Source organism: Coenobita brevimanus, chromosome 23 (genome assembly GCF_032717465.1).
Source record: "Coenobita brevimanus isolate Jiangsu-jjx chromosome 23, ASM3271746v2, whole genome shotgun sequence".
Classification (NCBI taxonomy): Eukaryota; Metazoa; Arthropoda; class Malacostraca; order Decapoda; family Coenobitidae; genus Coenobita; species Coenobita brevimanus.
Genome location: NC_136976.1, coordinates 55,351,901 through 55,370,837, shown reverse-complemented (window position 1 = coordinate 55,370,837; position 18,937 = coordinate 55,351,901). Strand labels below are relative to the sequence as shown.

The 18,937-nt window shown below is 40.6% G+C and overlaps 1 protein-coding gene across 3 annotated transcripts in view; it reads left to right on the top strand.

Moving 5' to 3' along the window:
* Positions 1–18,937, top strand: part of MED18 (mediator complex subunit 18) — a 43,745-nt gene that overhangs the window by 23,362 nt on the left and 1,446 nt on the right. For 2 of the 3 annotated variants that reach the window (XM_080267288.1, XM_080267286.1), the window contains 3 exons: positions 1,647–1,757; positions 9,616–9,701; positions 15,182–15,259. In XM_080267288.1, the coding sequence (XP_080123414.1) occupies positions 1,647–1,757; positions 9,616–9,701; positions 15,182–15,259 (275 nt within the window). The remainder of the gene's footprint in view (positions 1–1,646; positions 1,758–9,615; positions 9,702–15,181; positions 15,260–18,937) is intronic. The other variant, XM_080267287.1, reaches the window with a different exon arrangement.

Below are 18,937 nucleotides of genomic sequence, written 5' to 3'. Positions count from 1 at the left end.
TGTATACTACAAATAGGTAAATACAAATAGGTAAATACACACACACATGCACGCACCGCTTGCTGGCTCAGTGGTAGTGCTCTCGTGTAGCATCCGCTAAAACAGGGGTTCGTGCCTTGCTCGGGATGCAAAAAGTTTCACTGATGAAGCAGGTGGTCACTGTCCTCCTTGAGCAAGAGGATGGGTGTGTGCGTGTGTGAAGGTCAAGGCTTTGCCCTTAGATCGGACTATATGAGCTCTCAGCTCTCTTTTGGGAGGGTAAATTGCTGATGATCACAACCTGACCGACCCGGTGAATTACAGACATAGACACACCCAAACGCATAGGCACAGACACGCACGCACGCAAGCACCCAACACATGAGGCTTCGGATGGCCGTTGTTAACATTTTTGTCTTACTGTCAACGTTATAATGGACTAATTTCTTGCTGCAGCGTGTTCATCGTTATATTATATATTTTTTACATATCCTAGTGTTTTGTTTGTGTATTAGTAATGTGGTAGGTGGGGACACTTACCATCCACTCACTTGATGTATTGCTGCTCTCAGGTGTCTGCCCTTTCCTCTCCTCCATCCTTCTTTCCTTCCATCCTCTTCTGTCTTTCTTTCCATCATTCTTTCCTTGTCCTTCTGCCTACAAGTGACTTTATGCTCCCTCCTCTGTCTTTCTTTCCTTCATTCTTTCCTCTTTGTTCTGCCTGTGGGTGACTCTACAGTGAGTGACACGCCAAATGGTTTCCTGTACACCAGGAAACCATTTACTGTGCTGGGTGGTAACCATATAACCAGATTTTGGCACCTGGTGGTGTAGTGGGTAATTAGGGTGCTCCAATCGGATTGAGCCGGTGAAGGTTTATATCCGAGGGGTGGTTGGGTTTGTTTGCACATGTAATGCCACTCAGGGCTGAGTGAGGCTGGTCACTCTCATCTTCAATGTCAGGACCATCTTGCCTTGCCCTGGGCTCCTACGCTCCTCATGGGGCAATGTAGGATTGGGTGATGGATGGATGGATGGATTAGTAATGTGACTATGAGAGTAGTAAAGTATGAGGTTAGCTTGAGATGTAACTGCCAGTTAAGAATGACGAGTGGGGGTTTGGTGGGGTAGGGGTACGGGGGAGGGTAGTGAGCTGGGGTAGAGGCGGATGGAGCTAGTTTCGTCCCCCACTCCTGTCTTCCCTGCATATATAGGGGTATGAAGGAGGCATCCCTGAGCAGAAATTAGTGATCGTGAGTGTACATGAACAATAAATAAACACAAAATGATATGGGTTATTGTTTTACTCGCCAGAAATGCATAGAACTGTAGATGAATAATTGCGGCAGGTACATCCAAGGCCAAGAGCAAGTCCAGGCCAGATAAATCCTTAGTTAAAGCCCAGAAAAATTCAGAAAAAGACCAGAAAAATGAGAAAAATTTTGCCTCGACAGATTCGGAGTATTGGGATTTTTGGATTATTGGTGGCCAGATGAGAGGACTTTTACTGTATGTATTTATATATATATATAAATAGATAGATAAATGATAGTCAGGCAGCAAACAGACAGACAGAGAGATAGATAGATATAGATAAATTATTGTCTGGTATAGAGTTACATCCAATTGTGTGTTTGGTTTTAAAGTACACTTATTTTGTACCACAGCCCCTGCCACACCTGGGCCTGCTGGTCAGGGGGTAATGCTGAGGGTGCGACGTGCTGTGGACCGGACAGATCTTCCTTATCAGCTCAGATATGTTGGTTTCCCAGAGATTGGTATGTTACACTACCATGTCTTAGCACACGCCTTACTTGGACTGCAGCAGAATTACCTTTCCCCCTTACTCTTTAGCCTGATGATGTCTTTAATTTTATTGTAGCCAACAAGAAGCTATTTTGTTAAGCTTGAGACCCTCCCCTATCATAGTGAAGGGGCTAACAAGCTTGAGACCCACCTCCATCATAGTGAAGGAGTTAACAAGCTTGAGACCCTCCCCCATCATAGTGAAGGGATTAACAAGCTTGAGACCCTCCCCCATCATAGTGAAGGGGTTAACAAGCTTGAGACCCTCCCCCATCATAGTGAAGGGGTTAACAAGCTTGAGACCCTCCCCCATCATAGTGAAGGGGTTAACAAGCTTGAGACCCTCCCCCATCATCATAGTGAAGGGGTTAACAAGCTTGAGACCCTCTCCCATCATAATGAAGGGGTTATCAAGTTTGAGACTCTTCCCCATCATGGTGAAGAGGCTAACAAGCTTGAGACCCTCCCCCATCATAGTGAAGGGGGTTAACAAGCTTGAGACCCTCCCCTATCTTAGTGAAGGGGCTAACAAGCTTGAGACCCTCCCTTATCATAGTGAAGGGGTTAATGATGGCTGTACCAAACCGTTTTGGTTTAAAAGGTTTATTAAGCTGAAGGAATTTATTTAGAGACAATAGGAATGAAATATGAAAAGGCATAATTTTGGTGAAGTAGTTAATTAAAAACAGATATTCCCTCCCTCCCTCCCTCCCTTCCTTCCTTCCTCCCTTCTTTCCTTCCTTCCTTATTCTTGTGGCACTTTAGTGGTTTTCAGTAAGACTGCTCATTAGGCTGCAAAACATTGCCATGATTAGAACAATATTTCATGCAGAACCAGGCCTGACAGTGAACAAAATTTGAAAGAACAGGCATATAAATATTTTATTCATTCATATCTGATATATGGATGTTTTCAGAAAAATTGGTATCAGTTCAGTATTGGCTGAAATGCAAAAATCAGCCATATATCAGTTCAGCAAATCAAATTTGTTACAACACTAGCATAAGTGATGTTCTGTTTCATCATTGAATTTTGTCCTATATGCTTTCTCGTAGTTTGTGCAAGTGATGTGTGATTGCTCTAGCTTGGAGTCTGTTCGTGTGGTGATGATGACATGATCTGAACAGAGTTTGTGTGTCATCTGCCAGGTGGTGGTGCGTGAAAGTGTGGGTAAGCAGAACAGAATCTCTAGGAAGGAGGAAAAATGGAGTGCTTGATGTAGAATGTAGGTGTATTATGAGAAATCATTGAGATTGTACCTGTTCTTGAAATTTATTGCAGTGTCAGTGTCATTTCATTTGTCTTGGTTATGTTTATACAAGGCAGTGTTTTGAAATTAACAATATAAGTTCTGATATGCTCATCATGCAGTCTCATTTTGCTTGTTGGATCTAATCTTCTCAGTATCATTTAGAAGCCTTGGTGAAGACACATAATCCAAATGGTTTGCAGAATATGACTTAAACTATATTCTGAAAAGGAAAAAAAACAATGTTGCTTTAACTGTAAATAGTAGTACAGTAAAACCTCGATATAATGGACTTCAATAGACTGGAATTCACTTTTATGGGAATCGAGGAGCTACCAGATTAAATTCTTGTTTATCAGAAAAAGTCCGATAAAGCGAGAAGCTGTCTAGACTGCCTGACCACTTCAGCTATGTTCACCACAATAAGGTAAATAAAAGACATATTTATCAGTGTACAGTACAGTATTATTAGCCTATATGTTTATATTATACCATTTGATTATTGTAGTGAATGTATAGTACACTATAGTACTGCAGTGGTAGTGAAAACAGTTAAAAAACTGTTGGTGCGATCTGGACTAATGTTTGATATATCGGAAAAAGTCCTGGTTAGCAGGGGGAAGTCCGGATGTCGCTTTTATTGGAATTTTGCTTTTTACAGAATGGCATGGGCCCCAAGTAGTCCATTATAGTGAGGCTTTACTGTAATACCAGTAATCTAGTTTTTATACTCTAATGTTAATATCTTGTGCTAAATCTTCCACTGATTTCATTGTCTGCTTAATGACATATTTATGTATTATTCTGGGAACATTTGTTCCCAGTAGCAACATGCAACACAGTAGACCCATGCTGTAATGGACGAATTGGGCAGGAAGCCTGATCTGATAAAGCTGATAGTCTGTTTGTATCCCCATGAGGTGGAATTTCAAGCACTTGTTTGAAAATAAATGAGTATGATAGCATATTCTAATACTGAAAATGAAAACTATGCCCATTTTACATTAACTTGGCCCATAGTTTTACCCTTTTGCAGCTTATTCAACATCCTTGTCATTGCAGTTTTCCATGACTAGTACAGCATTACTATAGTCTGTTATCATCATCATCAAGAAGGGGTAGACTCCGTGGGGTGCATAGCCTCGCTCACCCCCTGACTCCACCCATGTGAGTCCCTCTGTGCGACCCTCCAGGTAGCGACTCTTCCCCATCTAAGTACAGTATCTCCTGACAGGAGTGATTGACCTGCTCCAGCCATGAGTTACATGGCCTTCCCCTTGGTCTCCACCACCCTGGGTTAATTCATACAGAGATCACCCTGTGAGCAGGATCAACCTCAGGAAAGCGGGCCGTGTGCCCATATTGCTGGAGTTGGCGTTTAAGTATTATGTCTGCCTTGATTCAGTCTCACGGAGTAATCTCCCATTACGCACCTGGTTGTACCAGCAATATCCTATGATCCTGTGAAGACACATAGTACTAGTGGAGTCTGTTTGCTTTTCAGGTCGCTGTTTAGTGTCCATGTTTCACAGCCATAAAGTAAGACAGGGAGCATCAGCACTCTGAAGATGCAAACTTTTGTCCTTCTACACAAATAACGACAGCGACAACTTGGCAGTCACGATGGGGAGAGGGCAATTTCAGGCCAGGTTGGAGTAAAAAGGATAGACACATGTATTGCGCCACGTTGTGCCCCATTTAACGGACATGTTCTTTATAACAGACAGAAGGTCGGTGGCCTTCGTAGTGTTCGTTAAATCTGATATCCAGTCTATTAGGGTTTGTTAGAGCGAGGGTCTACTATACAACAGGTCAAGCAGCAAACACTTGGTTCATTCTAATAATATCTTTGAAGTAAGATAAGGGTTTCTGATACTGCTTCTGGCAGATATTTAAACTTAATACATCGTGTTTTATAAATTAATGACTGGTCAGTACAATAACCCCTCCCTTTTAGTGGCCAATTTATTACTGAATTATATTGTGCAAATTGAACTGTGCATTTGGTACCATCAGAACCCATGTTATATGGCTAGCTGGTATGATGAAATCCAATAATTTTCTCAGAGTCCCCTTTTTGACCCTAGTGAAAATTGTTGAGCCCTTCCTGATCATAGCGAACATTCAGTTTGGTAAACATACAACCTTTAGGAACATCATTTGGCATAAAAGTTAATTAGAGTATACTGTACAGGTATATCCCAGTTTAGTGATGTAGTTGGTTAGGTAAAAACCCATCGGTATGAGGGTAATCATAATATATCAGGGTAGACTTAACATGTAATGGGGATGAGTTTTTTTTAGCCTTGGGTTTCCCCCCCAACCAAGTCCAAAACCTACCCAGATGAGCCGAAAAACAAATTTAAAGTCAATTTAAATGGCCTAACAGCCATAAAAGAAGCTGACCTGAGCCTAACATCTGTAAATAACTCACAAAAACCAACAAATAAACTCTGAAAATTGTCAGATACATGTGTGAAAACAAATCAAGCTTTGTAAACTGAACCCCAAAATGACAATGTTCACCCCACCTATGGCTAAAATACATTAAGTCTAAAAACAGTTTTCAAATCAACTTAAACACACAATTTTGGACTAAAGTATCATCAAAATCGTTAAAAAAAATCAAAACCCACTGTTAAACCGGGGTTTGGCCATCGTTAGGCGGAGTATGATGGTATTTCTACCCTCATCGTTACGCCAGAGTATCACATCTAGGGGTATTGTATATTGAAGTATTACTGAATATGATTACTGTAGATAATGTTTATGATATGTATGATTACATAATGTACTGTATTACTGTACTATATGTATCAGTACTGTATTGTATTTTATGCTTGATGGTAATCTTTTGCTCATGGGTAATATTGTAGGAAAGTTTTTAGGATAGTGGGTTGGGACGGATAGCTTAGGGGGTTGACATATTATCTGGCTCAACGCCAAATGGATAGCCAGTTGGGGGTACCAACGCGACATCCAGCATTTTGCAGTATCCGGCGGGGGACCTGGCTGAATTATGCTGGATATTTGAGAGACTACTGTATTGCACACTGCACTATTTTTTAAGCACTTGCACTGTTATATGGCAATAACAGTGGTGTTTCAGTGGCTTTTCATGTACAGAATAGAACAAAAGGCAATGATAACAACCAGTGTAAACACCGGGCGGCTTATTTGGTGTGTGTCTGTTACCACGTCTGCACAAGATTCGTGGAAGTGGCCGTCGAAAATATTGTTGTAACAAAATCATGATTAATTTTTAAAAGTTGTACCGAGACAGGGTATAACTTTAGAATTATCGTTGTAGCAATTTATCACATAATGAGGTGTCTTATAACAAGGCTACACTGTATCTAGGTGGCTGCTTTCAGCTTACCCATTTCCATCAACCCACCTCTCTCTCACTTCTAATAAATAACAGTATTCTAGGTGCCAGTGGGGGTGCTCACCAACCACTCACTTGATGTTGTGCTGCTCTTGGGTGCCCGTCTTTTCCTTTCTTCCATCCTTCTTTCCTTCCTTCCTCTTCTGTATTTCTTTTCTTCATTCTTTCCTCTTCCTTTTGTTTACAGGTAACTCTACACTGAGTGACAGGCTGAATGGTTTCCTGTGCACCTGGGAACTATTTCCTACGCTGGGTGGTAACCATATAACCAAATTGTGGCGCTTGGTGGTTTAGTGGGTAATTAGGGCGCTCCAATTAGATTGAGTTGGTGCAGGTTTATATTCAAGGGGTGGCTGGGGTTTATTGCTCATGTAATGCCACTCAGGGATGTGTGAAGCTGGTCACTCTCATCTGAAATGTGAGGACCAACTTACCTAGCTCCGGGCTCCTGCACTTCTCATGGAGCAACACTGGATTAGATGATGATGATTGTAAGTGCCAGTATGGATGAGACTGGCCTGTGGTGGCATGATTTGTACAGTATAAAGGAAATGCATTTCTTATAATTAAAATCATGTCAACATAATACAGTACAGTATACTGTAGTATGTACGGTAAGTGGTTGTTTAAGATGTACAGTATACAGTATATGGTAATATAGAGGCGACTGTTGAAAAATCGGTATTAAAGTTTTGCATATTGACAGCCACTTTGACATATTTTACTGTGCAGGACTTTTGAGTGTCAGTGCCCTGAAGCCCCCCCTCCCCCCTTTTTGGGGGGCTGATTTCTGGAATGCTTCCGCACATTGTGATTTTTTTTTTTTCTGCGCTTAGCGATTATGGGTATGGTTTGTTCATCCATTCAGTAGGTGTTTAACACATGTGGAACCCTGGCGTGTGGAGGGATTACTGTAATTCAAAGATTTTTCATGTAACTTATCGATGTCTTCATTATCTAAATCAGGAGGTTTTCATTCTTCAGTTATTGTTGATTTACCTGCACGTGCCTTAACTCCTTCAGTATAGTGAGTTCTTTCCAGGTTGTTCCCTTTACTGCTAAATGATTTTATTAAGCCTCTGAGAGTCCTCTTGTGGTCAAGGGAATAGAAGCAATCTCCATTAATCCTTTTAACTATGGTGATGTGTGATGGTTATACTGGACTCATTTTCATTATATTTGATAAGAATTTGTGTCCTCCTTTAGCGAATAACTGTGACTGTATTTAATGGCAGAATAAGATAATATGACTGTACATCCATACATTATTTCTTGAATATTTCTTCATAACTAGCAGTGTATTATAAAATTCGTCATCTGTAACAGCAAAGCATTTGGTATGGAGAGGTAGTAGTTTTCTGTGAGATGAGAGCAAATCAACTCTAGATACTCGTTTAGTATAATACTGTACTCTTTATTCACTTCGGACTGAAATAAGCCTTGCTTATTGATTTTTCTTTGTCCATTCACAGGGTATGTCTACTTCACGAGAAAGTTTTGGGAATTATTTTACAGTACACAGTTGTTGTTGATTCAGCCCAGTCTCTGTGACCAAGCAGACATCAAACACAGGCAAGGAACCACGCCTGCAGGACTGCCCCACCCGGTGAACTTATGTTCCCTTATGATAGTGCCTTGCCACAGTGAGGTGTGGGGGGAAATGTGTGGTAATTTGGGTCCTGGATGGATGCAGCATTTGCATCTCCACCCTGTTAACAGGGGCATTAGAGTAAGCTCCACATCACCCCATTTTTTGGTTATGTGGGCTGTACGTAGTATTGTAAATAGTTTGCTAGGTTACAGGAAACCATTCGGCATGTCATTCAGTGTAGAGCCACCTGAAGTGGAAAGAAGAGTAATAAAAAGTGACAGGAAGAATGAGAGAAATAGGAAGAGAAGAAGGTAAACACAGAAAAAGAATAATAAAGGTGAAGGAAGAAGTAAGCAGCATTATTTGAAGTGAGTGGATGATGGTCATCACCACCTACCACCAACAGTACACAGTGTTGGCTGCAAATGCTGATCAAGTCAGAGTAAAAAATATTATACACATTACTGTTTCCTAGGCCTTATGTTGCCTGCTGGTTACCTAGTGACAAAACACATACAGTAATTGATAATAATATTCCTAATAATTTTTCTCAAACTCTGTTAAGCTACTTCCTTTTTTTTTTTGTGCATTTATGAAATAATCAGATATTAATAAAGCAGTGATAAGAAACAGGGAAGTGAGCATGGAAGTGAAAAAGTTACGACATGACAGTATTGTGATACCAACTCTAACGTATGGAAGTGAAGCTTGGACGTTGTTGGAAGGGCACAAGTCAAGAGTGAGAGCAGTGGAAATGAGTTATTTAAGAGGAGTCTGTGGAGTCACATGGAGAGACAGGCTGACAAATGAGGATATAAAGGAGCATTGTGGTGTGGATGTGGATGTGATAGGAAGTGTTAGGAGGAACACACTGAGGTGGTTTGGCCATGTGGAGAGGATGGAGGGTGAAAGACTGACGAGGAAAGTGTATGTGAGTGAGTTGGAGGGGGGGAAAGGGAGAGGGAGGCCGAGGATGAGATGGAGGGATGGGGTGGAGAGGTATACAGTATGAGAGAGGGGGGTGTGAGTTGGGAGCAGGGCAGTGAAATGGCGGGGGACAGGGCGACGTGGAGGTGATTTGTTTGTGGCCACCCCGAACGGGATTGAGGTGTCTGGCAATAGATAGATAGATAGATAGATTATACAGTAAAAGACTTGAATAATGATACATCAGTGGGTTGGACTTATATAGTCTCCAGAAAGTGAATAAACAGTACTGTCAGATGATGATATTCAATTTGTAGGAGACTTGTTATAGTAAATGGGTTAATACATGGAAATTGAGGACTCAGTGTAGCAGAGGGCAGTCATGGCAATAGTGTAAGGTGTACTGTGATGCCCTCATAGTTCCTTTGTGGTGTGGCATCCCTCAGTCAGTTATTCCACCTAAGTTTTCTTTGACATCTGTGGCCTTCCTGTCACAACAGTCTTACCATTGTAACAGTTCCAGTCACGTCATCATCATCATCATCATTGTCCTTGTCCTTATCATCCTCCATGCATCATTGTCTGTCTTTCATAGTCCATCCATCAACAGTGTATGACTTGTGAACAGACCACCTATGCCTGTTATCTCATATTAATTTTATATTGAATTTCAGGAAATTATCCTGCCCTTCTAAGAAACTGCCTGGATGTTCCTGTTAGTAATAATGTTTGTGAATTTCTTCAAGAGTTAGGGGCAAAGGTAAGAATAGACTAGTAAGTCTTATGCTTTGAATAATACTAAATTGTATTGCATTGTGAAATTAATATATTTCCCTTATAGTTAGTGATTGAGTCACATGAAAATTTATGTAGTGGGATTTTGATATACGTACATAGTTAAATCTGTAAATACCTGTAGTTAAAATTTTTTCACATTACCTTTAAATCTCATTTGGGTTTGTTTATCTTTGTTGTTGTCACAAAAAAAGTGTTGTGATACCAACTCTAATGTGTGAAAGTGAAGCTTGGATCTTGTTGGAGGGACACAAGTCAAGAGTGAGAGCAATGGAAATGAGTTATTTGAAAGGAGCATGTGGAGTCACATGGAGAGACAGACTGACAAATGAGGAAGTGAAGGAGCATTGTGGTGTGGATGTGGATGTGATAGGGAGCGTTAGGAGAACACATTGAGGCAGTTTGACCATGCGGAGAGGATGGAGAGTGGGAGACTGACAAAGAGGGTGTATGTGAGTGAGGTGGCTGGGGACAGAGGGAGGGGAAGGCCAGAGATGAGATGGAGGGATGGAGTGGAGAGGTATATGAGAGAGGGGATATGTGAGCTGGGAGCAGGGCAGTGAAATGGTGAGGGACAGGGCAACATGGAGACGATTTGTTTGTGGCCACCCATTACAGGATTAATGCATCTGGTGTTAGATAAATAGATAAATAGTTATCACAATTCCCCATTAAGCAGGGATTCATTTAGTACTGTTATACAAGAAAGTATCATGTCAAGATTAAGTGAAATGCTGTTTGCTTCCATGCAGTGAGGATGTGTGGTGAAGGATTGTGGCTGAAGTACTGTATTTATTCTTTGTAACCCCTTCATTTTGATAACCTGTAAAGTTTTGTTCTTGCTATCACTAGTTGTTTTTCTTCATCTTAGAAGAAATTTTTCAAACTGGAGGGTTTAGGTACAGGCTTCATTAATCTGTTCATTATTAGAAGTCTTTCTCATGTTGAATAAATTTTTTTGTTTAGTAGTATGAGTAAAATTAAAGTAGTCATTGGAGTGACAGGGTTCAGCATACTGCATTAGTTTTGTTTGTAGGTGCATGTGCAGTCAGCCCTCGCATTTTGTGGAGGTCAAGGAACACACATAACTCAACCCTTCCCCAAGTGTCATAATTTCCAACACCTTGTTCCCTCTTGGAGTCCCTGAATAGGGGATGACTATGACAGATGCCTCCAGGCTATCTTAACCTTACACATTTCTCACTTTCTCAGACACTCCTCTTCCTCTGCCGTCTCTTTAATTTATATACTGTTTCACTCACTTCTGTACCACATGAGGTCTGCCTCCACCACACTACCTTTGATGTCCCTCTCACAACATGTTTTTAGGACTCTGTGCCATCTCAATGTATTTCCTTTTATCTGCTTAGCAATTCCACATTTCACTCCTTTAGCTCTTTCTTCCATTCTGTAACACCCATAATTTCACTATGACTTACACCCCCTGACCTCCCCATGCCTGCAGCTGTTCTGAGAAAGGTCATTACTACAGCTTACGACCTAGAACAGCTCCCTGTCATTTACTGCCCAGGTTTCCCTTCTATATAAGAGCAATAAAACTTTTTTACAAAGGACTCTTTCAACCTTCATGCTAACCCCTCTGTCCGTCGTAGTACACCCGAGGTCTTCATTTACTCTTCTTGCTTAAAGTGATCTCTCCTTAACCTCACCCTCCATTTTGTCACACAGTATAGTACTCCCTTGTTATTGTTGGTATTTTTTTTTTTGGCCACAAATGGATTTTTTTTTTTTTTCAACTAGGAATTATTTATTGAATATTTCTAAGATGTAAACTGGCAGTGTCTTCCTGCCAACCTGCCAGTCACCTGCTTTTGACTCTACCCATTTCCATCTATGCATCTTACTCATTTTCAATACTGTAGTGTAACTAACAAAATATTCGTAGTGTCTGTAGCTCATTCTGTGAAAATAGTAAAACAGTTACATAAACATGCACCAGGCAGTGCTAGCATGTAGTAAAACAGTTTCATAAATATGCATCAAGCAGTGATAGCGTGTCATCTTTGTTACTGTACGCTCATGGCTAGTTGACTGCTTTCTGTTCTACTTATTTCCATTTAACTTACACATCTCACTTTGACTTTCAGTAAATAACAAAATACTGTATTCTTAATGTCTGTTGATCCTGTGGAAAATAATAAAATGTTTACATAAATATGCATCAGGCAGTGCCAGCATGTCTTCTTCGTTTATGTACATAGTTAGTTGACTGCTTTTGGTTCTTCTCGTTTCCATCTAACTTACGTATCTTACCTTCTCTCTCATAAATAACAAAATATTATTAATGTGTGTAGCTTCTGTGGAAATTAATAAGTTGTTTACATAACAACAAGTCAAGAGTGAGAGCAGTGGAAATGAGTTACTTGAAAGGAGCATGTGGAGTGACATGGAGGGACAGGTTGATGAATGAAGAAGTGAAGGAATGTTGTGGGGTGGATGTGGATGTGGTTGAGAAGATTAGGAGAAATACACTGAGGTGGTTTGGACATGTGGAGAGAATGGAGAATGAAAGACTAAGAGGGTGTATGTAGGTGAGGTGGAGGGAGGGAAAGGGAGGAGAAGACTGAGGATGAGGTGGAGGGATGGAGTTGAGAGGTATATGAGGGAGGTGGGAGTGAGTTGGGGGGAGGGTAGTCAAATGGTGGGTGACAGAGTGACTTGGAGGCGTTTTGTCTGCGGCCACCCTTTGCGGGATTAGGGCATCGGGCTATAGATAGATAGATAGAGACATAACTACGCACTAGGCAATGCCAACCTGTCTTCTTTGTTGCCAGTTACCTGTCTTTGGCCTGAGCAAGTCTTCAGTGTGAATGAGACACTCATATGGTGGAATGGTATGTATAAAGGAAATTAATTTTTATTCATTCATTCATTCATCATCCAATCCTACATTGCCTCATGAGGAGCGTAGAAGCCCGGGGCTAGGCAGTTGGTCCTGACATTTAAGATGAGAGTGACCAGCCTCACTCATCCCTGAGTGGCATCACATGAGCAATAAACCCCAGTCACCCCTTGGATATAAACCTTCACTGGTTCAATCCAACTGGAGCACAATAATTACCCACTAAACCACCAGGCACCAAAATTTGGTTATGTGGTTACCACCCAGCGTAGTAAATGGTTTCCTGGTGTACAGGAGACCTTTTGGCTTGCCACTTAGTGTAGAGTCACCCACAGGAAGAGGAAAGAATGAAGGAAAGAAAGACAGAAGTGACAAGTAAAAATCTTATTAATAAAACATATGACTGGTTGTTTAAGAATCATATAATGATTTTATTAAGGCAACCGTTGAAAACTTGGCATCGATGGGATTTGCACATCAACGACATCTTTGAAACGTAACCTCCGTCAGTAATGAGAGAGACCTGTGTTTTATTTCTCATTATCTGATTGATCTTCCATGAATGCTGCCCAACTGTGTAACAGGGTTGGCCTGTATAGCACTATGCCTTATAACATTTAATATTGTACATTCTGATACATTCAGTCCATCCATCCCTCCACCAACCCACTTGACATGTAGGGAGCACGTATGGTTTGGTTATATGGTTACCACCCAGTGTTGTAAATGGTTTCTTGGCTTGCAGGAAACCATTTGGCTTGTCACTCAGTGTAAAGTCACACACAGGCAGAAGGGAGAGGAAAGAATGAAGGAATGAAAGACAGAAGAGGGAGTGTAAAGTCACCCGTAGGCAGAAGGAAGAGAAAAGAATGAAGGAAAAAAAGACACATTCAGTCACAGTATATAATCCATTTTGGTAATTACTGTATTTGCAGTACAGTATTATTATTATTATTATTTTTTTTTAATTTTTTTTTTTTTTTTAGAATACTGTACCTTGTATATGTTTTCTTGTTAAAGTGCAACCTTCATTTAACATGATTTGCTCTTAACATGGTAGTTTTTAAAAACATAATATTTAAAGTCAGTATTGCAAAATTGAGCAATGGTCAGTAATGAATAGGTGAAGCCTTCCTCTGGTGAACTGTATAAATATATAAGCAGAAGTAACCATCCATTAAATTAAATTAATTAAATTAAATTAAATTACTGCATATTAAGTTCAACTGAATTAAACTACCATAGCCACACACTCATCACTCTTAGACAGGAAACTTAAGCCATAAGTAAATAGAGTCCATGATGACTCATACAAATTGTTGTAAATCTTATTACACACATCAGAATTCTCTTAGCAGCTTCCAGCAAGTGTTTGGAAATAATTAGATTGTTTTGGCACTTGATGTAGTGTCCAGTCCATAGAAAACATCAACTGTACAGAATGTTCCCCTATAACTTGTATTTCCATTACGTGACTACTGTGTAGTAGTAGTAGTAGTTCCCTATGCAGTCTGGCCGAACAGCCCCAAGTCCCTAAGGAAGGCCACGGCCAAGACCAGGATTTCCCACAGAGCTTTCAAGGAGTGTATGTTGTGTTGTTGGCACAGGCGAGTGTGTGCAATGCGGTCTTCCATAATGTGTACAATACAGTAGTATTTGGTGCTGTGTTACATCTTGGACGGGCATCAGCAACAGAGTCATCCAGCCTCTTCTGATTACTCAGGAGGGCTGGACGATGCCCACTTCTGTGTAATGTGAGATGTTGGTCAGGTGTGAAGAGTTTGCATTACTTAAGCAGAATGCATGTAATGTAAATCGCAGGCCTCAGATGGCCCAAATATGGCAGTTGCATAGCACAATGCACTAGTCTCTCACCCCAAACATCCCTCTCCCCTCCACCACACTGGTTTCCTCCCATCAGATGTAACCCTTACAATATGTGTGGGGTAAGGGTTAACATATGTTGCTCACCTCAGCTGACAGCCATGCCATTGTTGATCTCTCCTTCTGTCCTTCTTTTTGCCTCTTTTGTTTGTCACTTCTCTTCCTCTCTTTCCTTTCTTCCTCCTTCCTTTCTTCCATCTGTTACTTATGTTTATCTTACCCATCAGTTTTTTTTGTTACTTTCCTGCTCTCCCCTTCTCCTTTTTTTTGTAAAGGACATGGTAATACAGAATTTAAAAATGGAGTAGACAATTTGGGTTTCTTCTTTGGTGACTGCCATTGATGATCTCCAGTCCCTCCTCCCATTGCTTCCCCCTCTTTTTTGTCTGTTACTTGTCTCCCTGTTTCTCCCTCTTTGTTCTCATTTTTCCTCTTATTGTTCTCATCTTTCCTTCTTCTTTCACTTGTAAAGGATAGACTAATAGAAAATGAATAGAAATTAATTGGCAGCGTATTTCCCATCGTGGATGGTAGCACCTTTGATATTTCCCTTCCTTCCTTCCCTTTCTGCTTTATTTCCTCCCTTTCAGGCTTCCTTCCTTCTCTCCTCTCAGTTTAAGGTGGTTAAGGCAGGAGGAAGCATGGCATCATTTGAGTTAATTTGAGTTGACCAACTTTTTTTTTTTTTTTTCTTCCAGCTGGATCATGAGTTTATTGCTAAAGGGTGCATAATGAAGAAAGGAAGAATAAAAGTAACAGTGTTTAAGATGTATAAGGTAAGCTAATTGTTTTGTGTTGTTAGAAGGTGTAGGGTAGAATTGTAAGCCACTCACTTAAAGGTATTCTCTAACAGGGGGTCTGTGGTATCAGTTTAAGTGAACTGTGGGAGGGATATTGGTGCAACCTGTGAAGATGTGTAGAGTGTTGTTCTGTATGGTGTGCAGTTTTGTAATGGTTGTTAGAAAGGAATGGGACCCATGCCTCGGAGGCATAAGACATCACTGATCCGATACTGTATATTGTTTGTTGAATAGGGAGTGTTTCTTTTTATAACCCAATTGTCATTCCAGTTACCTTGAGTGCATTGAGTCTGGGGGTGCATTGCGCATAGATATCTTGTATGTGGTCCTTGAAGTTGAAGCAGTTGTCATATGTCACTTCAGGGATCTTAATAGAGGGTGTGTGTGGTACGGGTACACTGATAAGTGTGATGTCAGAAGTACATGTGTTCGTATTTGCTGCTGGTGTTTAGTGTGGTGATGGATTTGGCTGGTTCGATGGGCAGCCTGTTGTCCTTAATCCAAGCCTGTGGTATGTTTGATGTAGTTCTGTTGCAGTGTGCAGGCTACATCTGGGATTTTGATTATGTCATTTGCATATGAGGCAATGTTTGTGGGTATCTGGGTTGTGGGAATATCTGCATGTAAAGGTTGAAGAGTGTGGGTGAGAGAGCAGAGCCCTGTGGTGCTCCATCAGGGAAATTTTGTTTGTGATGGCTTGCCTTGGAATATAATATGTGCTTGTCTTCCAGATAAATAGTTAGGAAGCCAACTTTTAATATTTTTCTCTGTTTTGTATATCATGGTTATTTTTTTGCATTAGGGAATGGCATTGAAGGCTTCACAACTGTCTGTTATTGTGAGAAGTGTGTGTTGTGCGGATGTCGTGGAGTTGATGCTGTCAGATATTGTGTGAAATTAGTCAATAAGGTGTTACATTGTAGAGTGCAGTGCCTTAAATCTGTGTTGTGAAGGAGCAAGGGGTACATGAGTTGTGACTTGAAAATGAGGCATTCAGTTATCTTAGTTTGTGTACCAAGCAGTGTCATGGGTCTGTATGAAGAAGTGTGTATTGGTTCCTTTTTGTCTTAATTACCTGTATACTGTAGTGATAATTGGTCCATGTTTCCAGTGTTAGAAATGCCAGTGTGCACATGAGTAGTTGCTGATGTGTGTCAGGGTCTGTATTCTGTGTGGTCTGAAATGTTTTAGGTGCAGCTTTCTGATGCCATATTGCACTATGCTTGTGGAGTTCCTTGTTTCTTGATAATGTTACGTTTCTGTCCCGGAGTGAAGGGAGCTGCATTGTGGTCAGGTGGAAAGGGCTGGTTATACTGAGGGGATTGTTTTTCAGACCCAGTGCATGTTAGTATTAGGTGACTAATGTTTACATTGTGGTTCACGAGTATGTTTGCTTTTCTTTTGTGGGTAGGGATGAGTTGGGTGTTGGAGGTGATGGTGGCGTGGCTCTTGTAAGGCGCTTGTATGTGATTTAGTGCTACCGTTAAGTATTTTGTAGAACCAAGAGATGTCTGTGGAGTGATTGAATGTTGTTATAAAGGCTGTCCAGTTTGGTTTGTGTGGGAGGGGGGAGATGTGTTTGAGTCACGTTGTCTTATGGGGTGAGTGATCTCTGGTGTAATGTTTGGTTTGTAATGTCTTCTCTTGCCTTGTAGAATGTGGTGCATGTCTATACTGAGTGTGATGTTCTTGAAGTTTGTAATGTGTCTACTAATATTGGTGGTAGGTGTGTTGTTTGGTGTGTGAAAGTGTTGTTCTGTTTCTTCATTGTTTTATCTAGCCTGCTTTCGTGTAGTTTGTGTATGCGAGGTGTGGTCGCTATGGTTTAGATTGTGTTCCTTTGGTGATAATGATATTGTAAGTTTGGTTTAAGCTATTTGGCCTACTTGCACTTTCCCAGTCCCAATATTGTACATGTTGCATTCCTAATGTATGTAATCCCCTTTCAGATTGGATTTGGGATGACATAGGATACTCCTTAGGTAGTGACCTATAAAAAATTGTTGACCCAAAGTTGGACTTCCATATATAGGATTACATGCACTTTTCGCAGTCCTCCAAATCACACAAATTTTTTTTTTTTGTACAGAACAGAGAAAGGAAAAACAAATGAATTAAAAAAAGTAATCCATACACCAGATTACTGGTGTCGTCTGTTCATAAAATATATGTAACAGTTAGACTTGAACAGCTGTAGGTTGAAGTTTGGAGGGAAACAACTCTGGGGAAGCGAGTTCCAAAGAGATGCAGTACGGGGAGTAAAAGAATTTTGATAGAAGTTCTGCAATATGGTTGAGTGACATTCCAGTCATGAGCGTTACCAGATTCCCATGTAGCACGAGGGAAGGCATGGAGAGGTGGCACCATGGACTCAACTTCATTTGAGCATTTGCCATAAAAATATCTGTAAAATAATGCAAGGGAGGCAACATTCCTTCTTACTTGTAGGGGGGGTAGTTTATTTGTAATGGCAGGGTTGTTAATAATTCTAACAGCCTTGATCTGAATTTTGTCTAGTTGTTTTAATGCAACCTCTCCACATTCATTCCACAAGGCTAAGCAATATTCAAGCTGAGAGCGCACATGACTCTTATAAATTATAGCTAACTCCTCGTCAGTGAAGAAGTTACAGACTCTGTACGTTAATCCAAGTTTCTTTGAGGCAGTTTTAGCAAGTGATCTAACATGAGAGGTCCAGCTGAGAGCATTATTAAGTGAAACGCCGAGAATTTCAATACTTTTGGTGATGGAAATATTAGTAGTACTGAAGGTAATATATGAATCTGGCAATATCTGTCTATTAGTAAATTTTATATATTTAGTTTTACAATCATTAAATGAGACAAGGTTGTTTTGTCCCCATTCACTGATCATAGATAGGTCTTGATTTATGGAGGTGGCTGTACTAAGTTGAGAGGTAGAGATATTAGACTTTGTAAATGGGTGTCTGAGTGTGAATGAACTATGTAGTGTTGAGTCATCTGCATATGAGTGGATGGGATTGTGGGTGACAGATAAGAGATCATTAATATGAACCAGGAACAGGGTTGGCGCCAGAACTGATCCCTGCAGCACGCCAGCGTTAATTGAGTGGAAATTGGAATATACATCATCTACTTTTACTCTTATTTTCCTGTCACTGAGACATGAGGAGATCAAAGGAACAAAAGACGTTAGTCCATAGCAAGGGAGTTTGGACAGCAGGGAACGGTGCCATACTCCATTGAAAGCTTTAGAAATATCAAGGGCTACTGCATGAGTTTCTCCATGTAGGTCAATTGATTGATGGATGGTATGAGTTAGGAGATTGAGTATGTCAATGGTGGATCTTTCGTGGCAAAACCTGTATTGTCTATCACTAATTAAGTTGTTGTATTCAAGATGTTTAACAGTGTGCTTATTAATTAAAGTTTCAAATCCCTTACCAAGAGAAGATGTGACTGCTATTGTTCTGTAATCAGAGGGGTCCGAGGAACTTCCTTTCTTCGGAATTGGGTGGATATTGGCTTCTTTCCATGAATTTGGGAATGAAGAAGTACTTTTGCATAGTCTGAATAATTTAGCTAGAACAGAGGCAAGTTCAGGGGAACACTTTTTCAAAACAATTGGTGGAATTCCATCAGGGCCTGGAGCTTTGTTGGTGGGTAAATTGTC